This window comes from Piliocolobus tephrosceles, chromosome 10, assembly GCF_002776525.5.
Source record: "Piliocolobus tephrosceles isolate RC106 chromosome 10, ASM277652v3, whole genome shotgun sequence".
Classification (NCBI taxonomy): domain Eukaryota; kingdom Metazoa; phylum Chordata; class Mammalia; order Primates; family Cercopithecidae; genus Piliocolobus; species Piliocolobus tephrosceles.
This window is the reverse complement of record NC_045443.1, coordinates 98,718,804-98,737,721: the sequence shown is the minus strand read 5'-3', so window position 1 is coordinate 98,737,721 and position 18,918 is coordinate 98,718,804. Positions and strand designations below refer to the sequence as shown.

The 18,918-nt window shown below is 38.9% G+C and overlaps 1 protein-coding gene across 3 annotated transcripts in view; it reads right to left on the bottom strand.

Annotated features, from left to right (window-relative positions):
* Positions 1–12,520: 12,520 nt before the first annotated feature.
* The window catches only part of ANO4 (anoctamin 4), a 325,972-nt gene continuing 319,574 nt past the window's right edge, over positions 12,521–18,918 (bottom strand). For 2 of the 3 annotated variants that reach the window (XM_023185625.2, XM_023185703.2), the window contains 2 exons: positions 14,091–14,286; positions 12,526–13,305 (listed from right to left, as the gene is read on the bottom strand). In XM_023185625.2, the coding sequence (XP_023041393.1) occupies positions 14,095–14,286 (192 nt within the window). In that variant the 3' untranslated portion in view covers positions 12,526–13,305; positions 14,091–14,094. Of the gene's footprint in view, positions 13,306–14,086; positions 14,287–18,918 lie in introns of all 3 variants that reach the window. The other variant, XM_023185780.1, reaches the window with a different exon arrangement.

The following is an 18,918-nucleotide window of genomic DNA, read 5'->3' as shown; positions in this document are numbered from 1 at the left end:
CCACCCCTTCAGTGTATCACATTTTTTATCCACTCATCGGTTGATAGGCACTTAGGTTGATTCCATATCTTTGCAATTATGAATCGTGCTGCGATAAACCTGTGTGTACAGGTGTCTTTTTGACATAGTGACTTCTTTTCCTTTAGGCAGATACCCAATAGTTGTTCCAATCTGATTTTTAATTGGGGTAATTTAATCTTTTAAAAGTTGGTCCAAGTTAATTGTTGATAATATCAGGACTTTAAAATAGAAACAGAAGTTCTTAACCTGAGTGTTTTTTCTTTCTCTTGAAAAAATATCAATTTGAAGTTTTAAAATTCTATTTTATATCTCAAAGCTGTAGTTTTGCTTGTGGGGTATAAAATTAAGTGGACAACTAAGCTAGAGAACTTAGGTGCCAAAGATGACCATGTTTATACCCAATCACCCAATTTGGAGCCACATATCAAAGAAGCAGTTGCCAGCATTTCCCCTAGCCTGAAGTTTCCACTTGTCTGTTCTGCCTGTTGGTCATCTCATTTAAAGCACCTACTTACTTCCTACCTATTCAAGTCTTGGTTAGGCAAAATGCAGATTTTCCATATGTAGGAAATTTGGCATAACCTTTCACTTTGAAGGTCAAATCAGGTCTCTATCATTTAAATTCATCAAAGAAAGAATATTTGGAAGTTGTCAGCTTTGTTACTCATTCCCATCTTGCAATCACATATTTGTTATTCCCTTCTTCATTGAAAAAGGCTTCTTTTACCCCTTACTCACTCACACGTGTGCGTCAACGATTCGGGATTCTCTCCATTTCTGCTCTCCGCAACTTTCCAAAGCCAGACCTTTATTCTCTTCTGAATTAGGATCTGGTCTGTCACTGGGCTTTCCTCATTCTATTCTAGAGCTTCTCAAACTTCAGTGTTCATCAGAAGCACCTGGAGGGGCTGGTTAAAACACAGATTGCTGGGCTTCACCCCAGAGTGTCTGATTTAACAGTTCTCAGCTGGGTCCTAAGAATTTACCTTGCTCAAAATTTTCCTGAGGATGATGTTGCTTCTGGTCTGGGAGTCACACTTTGAAAAATACTGTTTCAGTCCACAGTTGTCTCTTTGGAAACCGAATCTGATGATTCATTCCTCTGCTTGAAGATCTCTATGACTACAGAATAAAAGCCCCGTCCCTTAGCCTGATGGGCTTCTCAGAAGTATTTATTGGTATCCTCCTTCACATGTTATGTAGGCTTGTCACATTGAGCTTCCCATATGTGCTAAATATACCACCCGCTTTCTTGTTATTTTACATGCTATCTTCTTTGTCTAGGCTACCCATCCTCTGTCTACTTCTCAGATCTTTGTTTGAAAAACACCTGCTCAGTTGTTAGAACCCAGCTTACCTATCACTTCTCTAACTCTTGACACATTCCATGAGGGATCATGACCTTATACTTACCTCTAGCTCTAGTCATTTTGATGTACTGTACACAGGTATCTCTTAGGTGGCACATAGTCTCTATTCCTGATGTTTCCATCTGGGTGGATGAACTGTCCGTTAGAGTAACTTTCTGTATCTCTCTCTCTGCCCCTTTCCTGCCTACTTTCCCTATGTGAACAGGAAGTGACTTTTTGTGATCAGTAAGTCTGAGAGAGGAATCAGACATGTATATCTTATTCCTTTCCACTTCCATTTCTCTTTGGCATCCGCCTGCTTAAAGAATATGCATGATCTATGCCTTCCAACCCCTTCCTCCCATGATCTCTTTTACCTCTATTACTCCATGCCAGGCCTTGCCATTCCCTAAAAACATGTTCCTACTCATGGTCTTGTGCATTGCTTACAACATCCTACTCAATATCCATTTGGCTCACCCTTTCAGCTCCTACAGGTCTTTATTCAGATGTCATCTTCTAGGTGAGGTATTCTCTGATCTCTATTTAAAATTGCAACTTCCCTCCTCCATGCACCTATCCCCCTTGCTTGCTTTCTCTCCTGTCTCTATTATTAGTGAACACACTATATTTTACTTGTTTGTTGTATGTCATTCCCCAATAAAATAAAAACTCCAAGAGGTCAGGATTTTTGCTGGTTCTGTTCAGTAATTTCTCTAGTAGATGTAGAACATGGAAGGCACTCAACACAAATTGGAATACTTGCTCTTGGTCATGAGATAAGGGTTAGTGATAAAAAGAGCCTGCTTCCATAGGGATGCTTGGGGTCTTGACACCAGCCTGTGACTAGATGTGTGTAATTCTCAGATTTAATGTTAGGGAAACTTTGTTGCCTTGTAGTTAGTCATGTCATCCATTACCAATAATATTAGTAATATTGTAATAAATAAGAGACTCATCACTGCCATCACTGAGTTTATTGTTTAATACAGAAAATGGGCAAAATACAAGTAGTTACAGTAAAGTGTTGTAACCTGAACACAGAGGTGCCTGCTTGCCACTTGAAGACTAAAGAGAGAAGAGAGTTGGTGGGAGGAAAAGCAGGTTTATTTGGAGAGCCAGCAGACCAAAAAGATGGTAAACTGTTGTCCTAAAGTAACATCGTAAGTCAATACAAATGGCAGATTATTTTTATGTTAAGAGCAGGGAGAAGGAAAGATGGGCGGGATCAAGAGGTGACTGACAATTGCAGACATCTGGGCACCAACAAGGGTCTAAGGAGGTTGAGAGTTTCTTTTTCCTTGGTCAGGTCACAATGCTCCTATACATCTTTAATGAAACATAGTTGTTTACATACTTTCCTTTTAATCGCAGAGTTAGTTTCAAAAACTACATGATTGTTTCTTTGCATATGATATGGTTTGGATTTGTGTCCCCACTCAAATCTCATGTGGAATTGTAATCCCTACTGTTGGAGAAGGGGCCTGCTGGAAGTTGATTGGATCATGAGGCAGACTTCCCCATTGCTGTTCTTGTGATAATGAGTGAGTTCTCACGAGATCCGGTTGTTTAAAAGTGTGTAGCACCTACCCTTTTGCTCTTTTCCCTCCTGCTCCAGCCATGTAAGATGTGCCTCCTTCCTCTTTGCCATCTGCCATGATTGTAAGTTTCCTGAAGCCTCCCCAGACATGCTTCCTGTACAGACTGCAGAATCATAAGCCAGTTAAACCTCTTTGCTTTATGAATTACCCAGTCTCAGGTAGTTTCTTACATTTAACAGCAATGCGAGAACGGACTAATTCAGCATATTATCTTCATGCTCTAAAATGATCCTAGCCTACAAGCAGGAATGGGTAAAGGCTCCTTAAACAAAAATTGAGTTAGATATGTTAGTTCTTTTACTGTTTCATGGTCACAGTGTGATAAGTATTGCAATTGGAGCATTGTAATGTGCTAAGTGACATAAGTATCATACTAGGGAGTAACAGGAATGTACAACAAGGGGCCCAATCCAGTTATTTCCTGACTAGGTGAAGAATAAGCTCAGATTTGAAAGATGTATAATCATTAGCTAAGCAAAGGAAAGGAAAAGAAGAAATGGTTTAGGCAAAGGGAACCACATGCTCTAAAGCCTAGAGGATGAAGGAATCATGGTGCATAAGAAGAGTATGTATATAGGCACCAGCCAGATTGTGGGAAGTCATGCTTGAGGTTTTAGACTTTATCCTTATGGGGATAAGAAACCATTGAAGAGTTGTAAGAAGAGACATATGATATGATCAAATTTGGATTTCTGAAAGCTCAGTTCACCGTAGCTATAAAGTGAAGAATGGATGGGTGGAAGGGAGTATGCCTCAGGATCAGGAGACTATTTAGGAGTCTGTGTTGTAGTCTTTGTGAGAGAAAATGGTGGCCTAGATTATGATGGTGGTAATGAGGATGAAGAAAGATAGATACATATGAGAGGATTGAATTGACAGGACTTGGTACATTATTGGGAAGAAAGATGTCAGAAATTACTTATGTTTTTCTGCTTAGGCATTTGGGTGGACATGGTGCCATTCATAAGGTAGGTTACCAAAGAAAACTTGGTGTAGGATAGGATGCTCAGTTTCAGACCTACTGGGTTCCAGCAACAGTTCTCAACCCAGAGAACTTCTTAAAAATGAAATAAATTAAATCTATGAGTTATTAGTGATACTAAAAAAAAAAGCAATTTGTAACCATTCCTTTTATCCTTTTCTTCTCCTTCTTCTGCTCCTTCTTCATCATTGTCTTCATCTCCTTCTCTTTCTACTATTGTTTTATTCATGGTGGGGTTCCATAGACTATTAGTAGCTGGTTATTTGTGGGAAAGGAAGGTATTTCAGTGGCTTACTACTTTTCTTGTATTAGGTTGGTGCAAAAGTATTGCAGCTTTTTTGTTAATATTATTTTTCTCACATTTTCCAGAAACTCCAAATTTTCTGCTGAATTTTTCAGAAAATTTGTTAATCTGAAAATATTAGATTAACTCTTATATGACAATTTATCTGGTTAACAAATTTCAGTTTGATAGTTCACCCAATATTTTTAAATATTCTTCCATTATCTTTTGGTGTCTATTCCTGATGTTGAGATGTTTGCTGTCTGCCTAGTTGTTATCCCTTGGAGATACAGTAGCCTTCAATATATGTGGATAATGCATTCTAGGACTCCCAACGTAACCAAAATTTGCGCATACTCAAGTCCTATAGCCAGCCCTGCAGAACTCGTGTGTACAAAAAGTTGACTCTCCATATATGCAAGTTTCACCTCCTGCAAATACTTCATTTTTGGTGTATTTTTAATCTGCATTCATTTGAAAAAAATCCATGTAAAAGTGGAACCTTCCAGTTCAAACCTGTGTTGTTCCAAGGGGCAACTGTAAGCACTCTTTTCTTTGTAAGTGCATGTAAAATTTACTCTCTATTATGCTTTTTATCTAGTTTTGCCACAGTGAGTCTGGGTATGAATTTGTTTTTATTTCCTCCTTGGGACTTTTGTTTCTTCAATCTAGAGAGTCATACCTTTAATATTGGAAATGTTTTAGGAATTATCTCTTCGAATATTTCCCCTTTCCCATATTTTTTCTACTGTGCCTCTTTAATTCCTGTTAGCTGTATGTTGTACCTTTTAAATCCTGTCCTTCATATCTCCTAATTTGGTTCATCTTTTCCATCTTTTCGTATTTATGTGATGCATCCTGGACAATTTTCTCGGATATTTTCTTTCATTTCCCACTCCAGCTGTTTCTAAGTCTGCTATTGATTTGTCCATACAGTTCTCCATTTCAGTGACTTAACTTTTTTCATTTCTAGAGTTGGATATGCTTCTTTTCAAAATTTGCTATTCTTTTATTCATAATATTGGATTTTTTCATTATTATTTTCAGTCATTATTTTATCACTTCAATAATTTTAACCATATTTATGACTCCTTAATTTTGTTATATTATCTGGAATTACTGGGGTGCTAGTTCTTTTATTAGTTCATTTGCATACTCTCTGTCTTGGTGGTTCCTTTGATTCTGTAATTGATCATTTTTATCTGGGCGTTTATCTTCAGAAGAGGCTGCATTTTCTTCTAGTGACAGTTCCTTGAGCTGTAGTTAGTGAAAGAGTCCCTACATAGTTTTAAATTAGATTTTGCTGTGCCCTAGTTGTTTCAATGGCCTTCAAACAACTTTAAATTATCATCTCAAGTTAGGGCTTTTCTCTTAGGTTCATGATATAAATTTGCATCCTAGACCCATGGCACAAAACTTAAGCACAGGGCTTAAGTTTTGATGCCCCAAGTAACTTTGTTTGTTTTCCATCCAAAGAGTTGGCTAGAAGCAAACTTTCGTAATACTTCATTAAGCCTTTTGGTATATTTTTAAAAATCCCCTTTTAACTGATCAGGCCGTTCTTTAAGATGTCAGGCTTTTGGTGATACCTGGAATCAACTTCTAGCTTCTTTCCATTCTGTAGGCAGAAACCTCATTTTTCCTCCCATGAAAACAGAAGAACTCAGCAAGTCTACACCTGCACTTATTCCTCAACATCTCCTGGCTTCATTGCTATGATTTGATTTCCTTTTCAAATCTGGGGCTGGAGCTTCTCTTTTATTCTTATAAATTTGACTGTGCATTAAAATGCTTATTTTGTAACATTTTACCCAGAATTTCAATGGTTTTGTAGCAGTCAAGAAAGTCTAGCTCTCTGTTATGATTCTTTTAACTTGTTCAATCCTGGGTTGTGGAGGTATGAGGAGATATCCATCACACATGGCAATTTCAAAGCAACATGCAAAATACAATAATATAAGCAGAACACATGAAAGCTGAAGGACAGTGAGAGATTTTTGTTTTTGCATAATAGTTTTACTGAGACACAATTAACATGCCATGCAACTCACTCATTTATGTGCAACTAAATGGTTTTTCTATTTACAGAGTTGTACAATTATCAACACAATCTTAGAAAATTTTCATTACCCCCAAAAGAAACCCCATCCCATATTTTATTTATGCATGGATCAGTTGATGAACATTTGTGTTGTTTCCACTTACTGGTTATTAAGAAACATGTTGCTCTGAACATTTGTGTACAAGTTTCTATGTGAGCATATGTTTTCAGCTCTTTGGGAGATATATTTAGCAGTGGAATGGCTGGGTCATATGGTAATTCTATGCTTAACCATTTTGGGAACTGCCAGCCTATTTTCCAAAGCAGCTGCACTATTTTACATTCCTACCAGCAGTGTATGAGGGTTTCAATTTCTCCACATGGACAACACTTATTATCTGTATATTTTATTAAGGCCATTGTAATGCATGTGAAGTGCTATCTCATTGTGACTTTGATTTGCATTTCCCTGATTGCTAATGACATTGACCATCTTTTCATGTTTATTGGCCATTTGTATATCTTCTTTGGAGACAAGTCTAATCAAATCCTTTGCCCACTTTTAAATTGGCTCATTTTTTTTTTTAAATTATTGAGTTGTAAGAGTTCTCAGAAGTTTTACATTTGAGACTTGCAATTAATATACTTAAGATATAAACCCCTTAGATACATAAATTACAAACTTTTTTTTGCCATTCTTTGGGTTAGAGAGGTTTTTTTTTAATTGAGGTTCTCTGAGTTACAGAGAAAAGTCACAGAATGGGACAGAAATATAAAGCCTCCTATTCACCCATTTAAGTCACAGTAGAAACATGACATTTTAGTAAATAAGACATACAAAATACAGTGCAATTTATAACAAGACCAGTTGTGGAAGTGGACAGAGAAAAAAAGGAAATGGATGAGAGAGGTGGAAAGTTAAGAGGAGAGAGAAATACATAGCTCTGCCTTTTTGCTGAAACCAAGCATGGCATCATTATATAACACTGGGTGGAAGCCAGGATGCCCAGGAAGAGCAAGACTGAAAATAAATGGTAGGAGGGATTCAAGGAATGCCTTGTTTTATATCCCTTTGGAGAGGCAAGGGTCTGGCCCCATGAGGTGGGAAGGGAGTCTACAAGGGAAGTGATCAATCAGAGAAGAGTGTGAGAGGGTTCAGAGGAAAGGATAGTGGTGGGATATTCGGAGCATTAACCAATGATCCAAAGTTTAGCCTCTTATGTTGACAATAATAAAACAGCTTGGCTGGTAGGAGCTAGGTTCCCCAACCCTAAAGTGGAAATGGATTTCCTGTGCTGGGAAAGTTGGAGGGCCCAGGTGAGCACCAATGTATTATCAAGTCTCTGAGAACTATATTCCCACTGGTTCTCTGTGTCCTAACACCATATGTTGACCTCTGGGATGGTGGCAGCAAACCACCATCGGTTTGTGGAATTTAAAAGCTGACAAAATCTGTTCCCCATCTTTTGGATAGAGCTTACAGTCACAAGACCTTAGGAAAGACACAACTGGGTGGTGTTTCTAAGCGGGCATAGGGCCTTGGGAAGTTAGAGAGACTTTACCTTGTTTTGTGAGCATTAGAAGAAGAAATTGCTGCCTGCGGTATCTAGGGGGAATAGGTCTTTAAACAGCCTCACAATTTTCTACAACCCAGGGTAGTGGAAAAACAGTATAATGACTTTCAAGCTCCCAAGGGCAGCATGGAGGTAGGCAAGGAAATCTACGTGGCAGTAAAGTTCAATCAGGCTGAGACCTGCTTAGGTAATCAAGAATCTATGGTTGCAGAATAGAACATGAATATTACAAGCTGAGGCAATTTTAAAAAGGTGGATGGGGAGTAGTGATGAGAGGAAGAGATACTATTCTTTTATTCTCTTTTTATATCAAGTAGTCAATCGATACTGTAGCTAATGATTGATTTCAACCTTAATGCTCTTCCTAATCGTTTCCCTTCAAATTAGACATCTGTGTTCACTGCTATATTCTTAGCATCCAGAACAGAACTGGCTGGCTCAATAAATATTTAATGAATGAACGAATCTGTAGGATTCCCACATCTTAGAGTTTTTGTCCACTTTAAAAAAAAAAAAAGTTGCAGGCTTGATTCCCTGGGAAGCAGACTCTAATATGGAGGGTAGTGTGCTTGGCATTTATTTAGGATCAATACCTATGGAAGAAAGAAGAGGGAAGCAGGTTTGGGTAGAGGTGGAGGTTGAGCTACAATGCAGGCTCAAGCAGTCTCCCCAAAGAGAGCTCCGAAGTGAGGGAGCCCTTCACAATTGTCCTAATATTGCCAGGCTTTCATATTTGTGCATCCATTAGTCATTGATGTGGGCTGCCACAGGAAGGGGCAGGTCTCAGACCAGGTGACCCTCTGCAATGAAACAGTCTGGAGGAGCCTGAGATTTGGAGGGAGTCTGCCAACAGCACTCCCAAAAGCTTGGGCAAGACATCTTTCATTGAAGAGGGACCTTGGCAGCATACCATGGTGTCCACCCCATGAAGTAACTATATCTTAGAAAACTTAAGTCCTTTGTCTTACACCTTGGATCCAAACTTAGTTTTATCTGACTCCAGAGCCCATAATCGGAATAGAGTTGCTCTGTTGTACATGTTGATATAAACCTATTCCTAAACTGGCAAGGGTGCTGGTTGGACTTGGGAAGAGTTATTCTCAGTGTTCTGGGTTAATGCAAAATGCAGGCCAAGGTGAAGGACCTTTGTGTGGCACTGACCCAACCCATCAAGAAACACCCTGTGCTCCACCCAGCTGGGAGGCCTGCACAGCAGTGATCTGTATTGAATGATATGGTTAACTGATAATTGCTACTGTAACTAAGATTACAGTTTGAAATTGCTGCCCACCTGCCTTTCTACCAGGGTGGTAATTCACTAAAATATTATACAATCAGATAAAATTAATTAACTCAGCTTGAATTGTAGAGTATTTTAAAGTGATTCAAATTATGGCCATAAGATATTGATTAGATCAGTAGTTTGCAGAATGTGGCCCCCTCCTAATAGAATCAACATTATCTAGGTACTTTATCAAAATTGAAATTTCCTGGTCCACCATAGACCTACTGAATCAGAAACGGTGGTGGCGGTAGGGCCCAGGTGATTCTGACGTATGCTAGAGTTTGAGAAATACTGGACTACATGAAAATTAGTAGGAAAAAATAAAAATTGGGTTTATAATTAGCAAATAAATGTTATATAAATGATTCTTTTAAAAATGGTTTATAGAACGACTACTCAAGTAAAGAAATAGTACATTGCCAGCACCTCGGATGCCTGTTTATCCCTTCTCACTCATACCCCAAAGCAAACACTTTTATTTTATGCTTTTATTATCTAGGAATACATCCCTGAGTACAAGTTTTTGAAGTTTTGCATTAATAAAATAGTAATAAATATTAAAAATATGATTGGGGCCAGGCGTGGTGGTTCACACCTGTAATCTCAGCACTTTGGAAGGCAGAGGCGGGCAGATCACCTGAGGTCAAGACTTCAAGACCAGCCTGGCCAACATGGTGAAACCCCATCTCTACTTAAAACACAAAAAAACAAGCCAGGCGTGGTAGTGGGTGCCTGTACTCCCACCTACTCGGAAGGCTGAGGCAGAAGAATCGCTTGAACCTGGAAAGCAGAGGTTGCAGTGAGCCGAGATTGATTGCGCCACTGCACTCCAGCCTGGGCAACAAGAGCAAAACTCCGTCTCTCACACACAAAATGATTGGACTATTTCTTTTTCTTTGTTCATAGAACTTGTTTTGTATAATGGACCTCAGTCTATCCAAATGATCACAACTTCCTAATTAGTGAGGTCTGAATTAATGAAGGTTCAAGATTGCCTCATTGGGGGCTAACGTTTATGCAAGCTGCGACCCACTGGTAACAGCTTTACTATTTACTTTTCCTGCCAGGGGATTAGTGGAATCTAAATTGAACAGTTAAGTATTTAAAACCACTCATGTGGTTTTAACCACTAAAAGGATTGTTAAGCAAGTCTTCTTTAATTTTTTTTTTTTTGTTGAAAATGTTATAAAATTGGTGTCTAAATGCTGACAGTCAATGGGCAACTTGGGAAATTACTCAATGTCTGTTTTGGGAAAACAGTAACTGGCACTTACATATCACATGTGATCTGAGTAGCTTTAACGCCTTCTCTAGAGTACAGGATTATATGAAGTTGAGGTCCTACCCTTAGTTCTTTCACGTTGAAATATATAGTTACAGGAAAGTGAATTTAAATTGATTACATGTTATTGTCTCCCTTTTAGAGTCATTTAAAAAGCACTGAAAACTTGTGTAAAGGCATCACACTGTTGGGCAATGGGGAAGGGGCAGGAGAAGGGGAAGGTGGATTTCCTGCCCTCTGTCACTGATATGGTTTGGCTGTGTCACCACCCAAATCTCACCTAGAATTGTGAGGTCAAGGGCGGGACCACGTGTCAAGGGCGGGACCAGGTGGAGATAACTGAATCATGGGGGCGGTTTCCCCCATATTGTTCTCATGATAGTGAATAAGTCTCACAAAATCTAATGGCTTTATAAAGGGCAGTGCCCCTGCACAAGCCCTCTTGCCTGTCACCATGTAAGATGTGACTTTGCTCCTCACTTGCTTTCTGCCATGATTGTGAGGCCTCCCCAGCCATGTGGACCTATGAGTCAATTAAACCTCTTTCCTTTATAAATTACCCAGTCTCGGGTATGTCTTTATTAGCAGCATGAGAACAGACTAATACAGTCACTTACAAGCTATCTGGGGCTATAAGATGGATATGCATGTCCTAGGAGAGGAATACTGCACAGGGGAAAGAGTCTGAGTGAGTAGGGCAGACTGTACAATGGGAGGCTTTAGGGGAGCCCAGGGGTCAAGGCTTGGCAGACACATTTGTAGAAAAGTTGGAGTTTTACAGCGATGCCACTGAATTATCAATGGAAGGATATGATTTCCTTCCTATAAGAAATCTGGAAAGTATATGGCATTTATAGACAGGTTTCCACTTTAAAAAAATCAGGCAACATATATTTTGCTAGTTTAAAGGTTAACCCTACTTGCTATTTGTTTTGTTTTGTCTTGTTTTGTTCTGAGACAGAGTCTCGCTCTGTTGCCCATACTGGAGTACAGTGGCGCGATCTCAGCTCACTGAAACCTCCAACTCTTGGGTTCAAGTGATTCTCCTGCCTCAGCCTCCCAAATAGCTGGAACTATAGGTGCCCGCCACCATGCCTGGCTAATTTTTGTAGTTTCAGTAGAGGCAGGGTTTCACCATGTTGGCCAGGCCAGTCTTGAACTCCTGACCTCAAATCACCCACCTTGGCCTCCCAAAGTGCTGGGATTACAGGCATGAGCCACCACGCCCAGCCTGGTTGCTAACTATTTGGATAACTGTTTGGAATCACTACATTCCTGAGTGATCCAGACAACAGAGGTTTTTTTTTTTTTTAAACTTTTTTTTTTTTTCATAGTTTTTTTTGGATGCAGGTGGTTTTTGGTTACATGGATAAGTTCGTTAATGATGATTTCTGAGATTCTGGTGCACCTGTTATCCAGGCAGTGTACACTATGCCCAATATGCAGTCTTTTATCACTCACCCTCCTTCCACCCTTCCCCCTGGAATCCCCAAAGTCCATTATATTATTCTTATACCTTTGCATCTTCATAGCTTAGCTCCCACTTATAAGTGAGAACATACGATATTTAGTTTTCCATTCCTGAGTTACTTCACTTACAATAATGGCCTCTAGCTCCAACCAAGTTGCTGCAAAAGACATTATTTTGTTCCTGTTTATGGCTAACTACTAGTCCATGGTGTATATACTACATTTTATTTATCCACTAGTTGGTTGATGGGCACTTAGGTTAGTTCTGTATTTTTGCAATTGTTAATTGCAGACAGCTGAGGTTTAAATGAAGATTATAGTGTTGAAGTAGGATATTTCTAATATTCTAGTCTTATGAGGACTTATAAAATTGGGTAGGTTATCAAATCCTCAAATTATGGCATATTCATTATGGCTTATATTTAAAATATTCCACCGTCAAGATTGGGGAAAAAGTTCTTCAGAAACATATGCTGATATATGGCTGTACTGTTTGTTTTTGCATGCATTTATACAGTAAACATCTGATTTCCTGCAAAGTCCCTAGATATTCTCCTCACATTAAAGATTCCACTGATTCTGTGATTCCTCTTATTCTTTGGGACAAAAAGACAACAGAATTTCAGAAGAGCCAGCTGAAAATATTCCATGTGCATACATTTATTTTAAATTTTATTGCATCACATTATACAAGCATTAATCATGGCTTCATGTTGATGACTATTTAAATGTGAAAATTCATCATTCATGTCAGTAGTTTTTGGCTATTTACAAGTAAGGAATTTCTATGTACTTTATATATCTCTGTATTTGTATGTACATATGCAGGAATACATGACTATACATATGTACACACAGAAATACATCTATGGCCATACACATAGCTATAGATATGTCATATATAATAATCTTCTCAGAAAGGTCTAAAATTAAAAAAAAAAGGAAAGAAAAAGTTGTAAACAGGGTCTTGTCTGTGTTGTTGGTGACATGGAATTAGGACCATATGATGACATTCTAGGAATGTGTGTCCATGTGTCTAAATATCCTTTTTAGCCCAGTGTCTGTAAAATTCACATGGGATAGAATGCAAAAAAGGTAGCAAACAGGCTGAAAAACAGGCCCAGTATACAAGTTCCCCTTGATTTTAAAAACTCGAGAATGTAACTGCCCACATGTGCATGCTTGCTTGGTCAAGAATGGTCTATGGATAGATAGCAATTGTGCACTGGACTGCAACGTGACTTCACAGCAGTGTGACTCCAACGCCAGTCCTCTGCTGGATGCTGACCCTCCTGCGGCCGCCAATATCTGCAACATGCACTGCGGTTGCATTTTTAGTCATTCACTTGAGTGTGCTTTTGCACAGCCAGAAGAAGTAAACAGAATTCAGGTCCTTGGCCTGGAAAGGGACTATTTTCTGGAAAGAGAAAAGAAGGCATAAAGATCTGATGTTTACACAATTGCTTTAAAACATGATGTGTGATGGTTTGTACTTACCATGCACCAAAGGCATTCAAAGAATTTGTAACCCCAAACGGAGTCAGGGACGGTATAAATATTTTTATGCTTGCTTTATGGGTGAACAGACTGAGCCAGAAGGGCAGTCTGAAGCAACATCACATCCTGCCAACTATTGGGGAAACAGAGACAGACAGGCAGATACCATGCTTTCAAGCAAAAATTAGAAATGACCTGTTTGGGAAGAAAGCAGCCAGTAATGGTGGGGCCAGAAGAAATTCTTCATCAGTTACTGGTCCTGCAGCCCAGGAGAGCCCTGTTGCACCTTAGTCTCTGGCTGCTGAGACTTTCAGGAAGAATTCTCTTTGCTAATGTCTGCCTCCCACCCACCCAGAAAGAACAGGCATGTTTCCCTGGGGATACTAGAGAAACCAGCCCGGCTGGAGGAAAAGAGAGAGGAAGCTTTGTTTCAGGGAACACCTAGGCCAACTGCTGAAGACCTTGACTGATAGGCCAGAGTCTGACAAGAAGGCAGAGGAGTGTTGCAGAAGGTATGTGGAGGGGAAGATCAAGCAAAATTTGCAATGATTAAAGTGAAAAACAAGCTTCTTTTGGATTGGGAAGCTTCTAAGGAGTTTATTTTGATCACTGTTACTGCAACAATGGTAAGCTTTGCTTCAGGGAGTTTAAAGCACCCACTCAACCTTGGAGTGGCCTCAGATGCTGAGCACACCTCTCACCTACATGGTCACGGCCACTCGTTGTGGTGTGCTTTTCCATTCTTCTTCCTCTCCTTTCGTTCCTTCTGGAGACGTTCCAGTTCTGCTTCATACATCATCTCCTGAATCAAGTACTTCTCTCTTCTCATTCGATCCCTTAGGTCTTTTGGGAGGTCTGGGATCAGATATGAAATGAGGTGCTTTATACAAAACACGAGGTGCTAAAAACACAGAGGAGAATGTAACAGAGTCAGGTCTACTGTGCATCTTGAATAAGGTTAGAGAGTTGGCTGAAGAAGGATGTGGACCCTCCGGGGTATGTGGAGAGTGGAAACAGGTCAGGGGAGGCGTGTATAATGCAAGATGATAGGACAGGTAAGGCCTGAACTGGTCTGATGGCACCACCTAAGGAATAGAAAGAGGAGTCTGGAAGGAAGTTGGGAAAAGAATGGTCAGATAATTAATTCAAAGAAGATCCAAAAGAACGTATACTGTGGAGTCACAAAACCCAGGTTGAAGCTGGTAGCTTTCACTGCTTAAGGGCTTTCTGTCTACCTGAGGATGAATTATTTAATTTCTCTCAGCCTCATTCCACTCATCTATAAAAAGAGTATTGTCAGAATTATGAGAAAATGTTTAAAAATGCCTTGTAGACCGTCAAGTGCTTTACAAATCTTGGTTATAAGAATTATCAGTGGGCCTAGGGAAATGATCATTTCAGGAAGAAGCTTTTTTCTTTTTGGTAAACTGTCACAAATTCTTTACTTGAAACAGTAATAGCTGGAATTCTAGAATCAATGTCACTTCTGTTCATCTATATAATGGTAAATGATAAAGTACTAGATGACAATTTAAAGGTTCTTACAATTCTAAAGTATTAAATAGAGACTAAATCATGCTCAAATGATACTGCTAAGTACTCTTCATTTTATTTAAAACTTGATAAATTTAGTGATGCATGGATGACACAAAATTAGGAAGCTTTTCTGCATCGTTCTCATATTTTCAAATAGTTAATAACAAAATATTAAAAGAAAATGGAGGCCAGGTGTGGTGGCTCACGCCTGTAATCCCAGCACTTTGGGAGGCCGAGGTGGGCAGATCATGAGGTCAGGAGATCGAGACCATCCTGGCTAACATGGTGAAACCCCGTCTCTACTAAAAAAAATACAAAAAAAAAAAAAAAAAAATTAGCCGGGCATGGTGGCGGGCGCCTGTAGTCCCAGCTACTCGGGAGGCTGAGGCAGGAGAATGGCGTGAACCCAGGAGGCGGAGCTTGCAGTGAGCTGAGATCATGCCACTGCACTCCAGCCTGGGTGACAGAGTGAAACTGTCTCAAAAAAAAAAAAAAAAAAGGAAAATGGAAAATTCTATTTGAAAAGTCAAATAACTTAAGGCAACCTTTTAAAAAGTTTGTCTGACAGATTTACAGCTGAATTCTACCAGAGGTACAATGAAGAGCTGATACCATTTCTGTGGAAACTATTCCAAAAAATTAAACAGAGGGAGTCCTCCTTAACTAACTTATGAAGCCAGTGTCATCCTGATACCAAAACCTGGCAGAGAGACAATAACAACAAAAAAAACTTCAGGCCAATATCCCCAATGAACACTGACACAAAAAGCCTCAATACAATACTGGCAAACCAAATCCGGCAGCACGTCAAAAAGCTTATCCACCATGATCAAGTTGGCTTCATCCCTGGGATAAAAAGTTGGTTTAACATACGCAAATCAGTAAACATCACATAAGCATTTCATCACATAAGCAGAACTAAAGACAAAAACCACATGATTCTCTCAATAGATGTAGAAAAGGTCTTTTATACAATTCAACATCCTTCATGTTAAAAACTCTCAATGAGCACTCCCCTTGAAAGCCAGGACAAGACAATGATGCCCTCTCTCACCACTCCTTTTCAACGCAGTATTGGAAGTTCTGGCCCAGGCAATCAGGCAAGAGAAATTAAAAAAGGGTATTCAAATAGGAAGAGAGGAAGTAAAATTATCTTTTTTTTTTGCAGATGACATGATCCTGTATCTAGAAAATCCCATCATTTTTGCCCAAAAGCTTCTTAAGCTGATAAGCAATTTCAGCAGTCTCAGAATACAAAATTAATGTGCAAAAATCGTTAGTATTCCTAACCACTAACAACAGGCAAGCAGAGAGCCAAATCATGGATGAACTCCCATTCACAACTGCTACAAAAGAATGAAATACCTAGGAATACAGCTACCAAGAAAAGTGAATGACCTCTTCAAGAACTACAAACCACTGCTCAAGGAAATCAGAGAGGACACAAGCAGATGGAAAAATGTTCCATGCTCATGGACAGGAAGAATCAATTTTTTGAAAATGACCAACTGCCCAAAGTAATTTATAGATTCAATGCTATTCCCATTAAGTTACCATTGACACTCTTCACAGAATTAGAAGAAACTCTTTTAAAATTCATGTGGAACCAAAAAAGAGTCCAAATAGCCAAGACAAGACTAAGCAAAAAGAACAAAGTTGGAAGCATCATGCTATCCAACTTCAAATTATACTAAAAGGCTACAGTAGTCAAAACAGCATGGTATTAGTACAAAAACAGACACATAGACCAATGGAACAGATTAGAGATCTCAGACATAAGACCACACATCTACAACCATCTGATCTTTGACAAACCTGACAAAAGCAAGCAATGGGGAAGAGGATTCCCTATTTAATAAATGGTGCTGGGAGAAATGGCTAGCCATATGCAGAAAATCGAAACTGAACCCCTTCCTTACACCTTTTATAAAAATTAACTCAAGATGGATTAAATACTTAAATGTAAAGCCCCAAACTATAAAAATCCTAGAAGAAAATCTAGGCAATGCCATTCAGGATGTAGGCTTGGGCAAAAATTTCTTGATGAAAACACCAGAAGCTATTGTAACAAAAGAAAAACCTGACAAATGGGATCTAATTAAACAAAAGCACTTCTGCACAGCACAAACAAACAAACAAACAAACAAACAAAAAACTATCATCAGATTAAACAGTTAACCTACAGAATGGGAGAAAATTTTTGCAATCTATCCATCCGACAGAAGGTCTGATATCCAGAGTCTACAAGGAACTTCAACACTTCTACAAGAAAATACCAAGCAACTCCATTAAAAAGTGGGCAAAAGACATAAACAAACACTCTTCAAAAGAAGACATTCATGCGGCCAACAAACATATGAAAAAAAGCTCAACATCATTGATAATTAAAGAAATGCAAGTAAAAATCACAGTGAGATACCGTCTTACACCTGTCAGAATGTTGATTATTTAAAAGTCCAGAAACAACAGATGCTGGCAAGGTTTCAGAGAAAAAGGAACACCTTTACACTGCTGGTGGGAGTATAAACTAATTCAACCATCGTGGAAGACAGTGTGGCGATTCCTCAATGATTTACAAGCAGAAATACCATTTTACCCAGCAATTTGTATGGCAAAGGACACAAACAGATACTTCTCAAAAGACGATATACAGGCAGCTAACAATAATATGAAAAGATGCTCAGAATCTCTAAGGAAGTTAGAGAAATGCAAATCAAAACCACAATGAGATACCATCTCATACCAGTCAGTACGGCTCTTATTAGAAAGGAATATAAATCATTCTATTATAAACATACATGCATGCATATGTTCATTGCAGCACTATTCACAATAGCAAAGGCATAAAATCACGGGTCAGTGATAGACTAGATAAAGAAATGTGGTACATATACACCACGGAATACTATGCAACCATAAAAAGGAATGAGATCATGTCCTTTGCAGGGACATGGATAGAACTGGAAGCTGTTATCCTCAGCAAACTAACAAAGGAATAGAAAACCAAATACCACACGTTCTCACTTATAAGTGGGAGCTGAATGATGAGAACACATGGACACACGGGGGGAAACAACACACACCGGGGCCTGTTGGGGGTGGGGGTGGGGGAACGGAGAGCATCAGGAAGAATAGCTAAGGGATGCTGAGCTTAACACCTGTGTGATGGGTTGATCTGTGCAGCAGATCACCGTGGCACACGTTTACCTATGTGACAAACCTGCACGTTCTGCACATGTACCCCGGAACTTAAAATAAAAAATGCAAACAAACCCAAACAAACGACAATAAGTTTTGTTTGAAAAATTTTAAGACAGTGATGGCTTAAAAATGTCTTCTTTAAAGAGAGAGCATGCCATTGGTAAGCTAATTTCCAGGGAAGAGCAGCTTAATATTTTCTTCTCTTGGTTCCCTGGAGTGAAGGAAAAAGCAGTGATAGAATAGTCTTGAAGAGGTCTAGGAAACTTTAGATCCAAACCAAGAGGCAACCTTGGCTTTTATTAATCAGGCTTTAATATATGTGACAAGATATGAAATTTCCATTTATGACTAGAGTCATAGAAATACAAACTATTTTTACAGCAATTTTCTTAAACCCTGAAAGAAAATAGATAACATATTTTTATTGACACATAATATAGACAATTGCTAGACAGATTTTACTTTATAATTCCATTTTGAGTCTTAGCTAATAAATACTTATTTGGATGCTTGAATACAAATAAGTCCATGATGATACCCAACCAGAAGTACCACTTGTAAAACCCAGTCCCATGGAAAATGCTTATGATCATGTTGGGAAATCCTGATAACTATTTGAAAATCATACATTAACTATATGAATCAGTATATTTCAATATGTGTGGTAATGATGGCAATAATTGGAGACATTTAGAAAGAGTGAATCTCAAACTTGACAAAAATAAGCAATGGGGAAAGAATTCCTTGTTCAATAAATGGTGCTGAGATAACTGGCTATCCACATGCGAAAGAATGA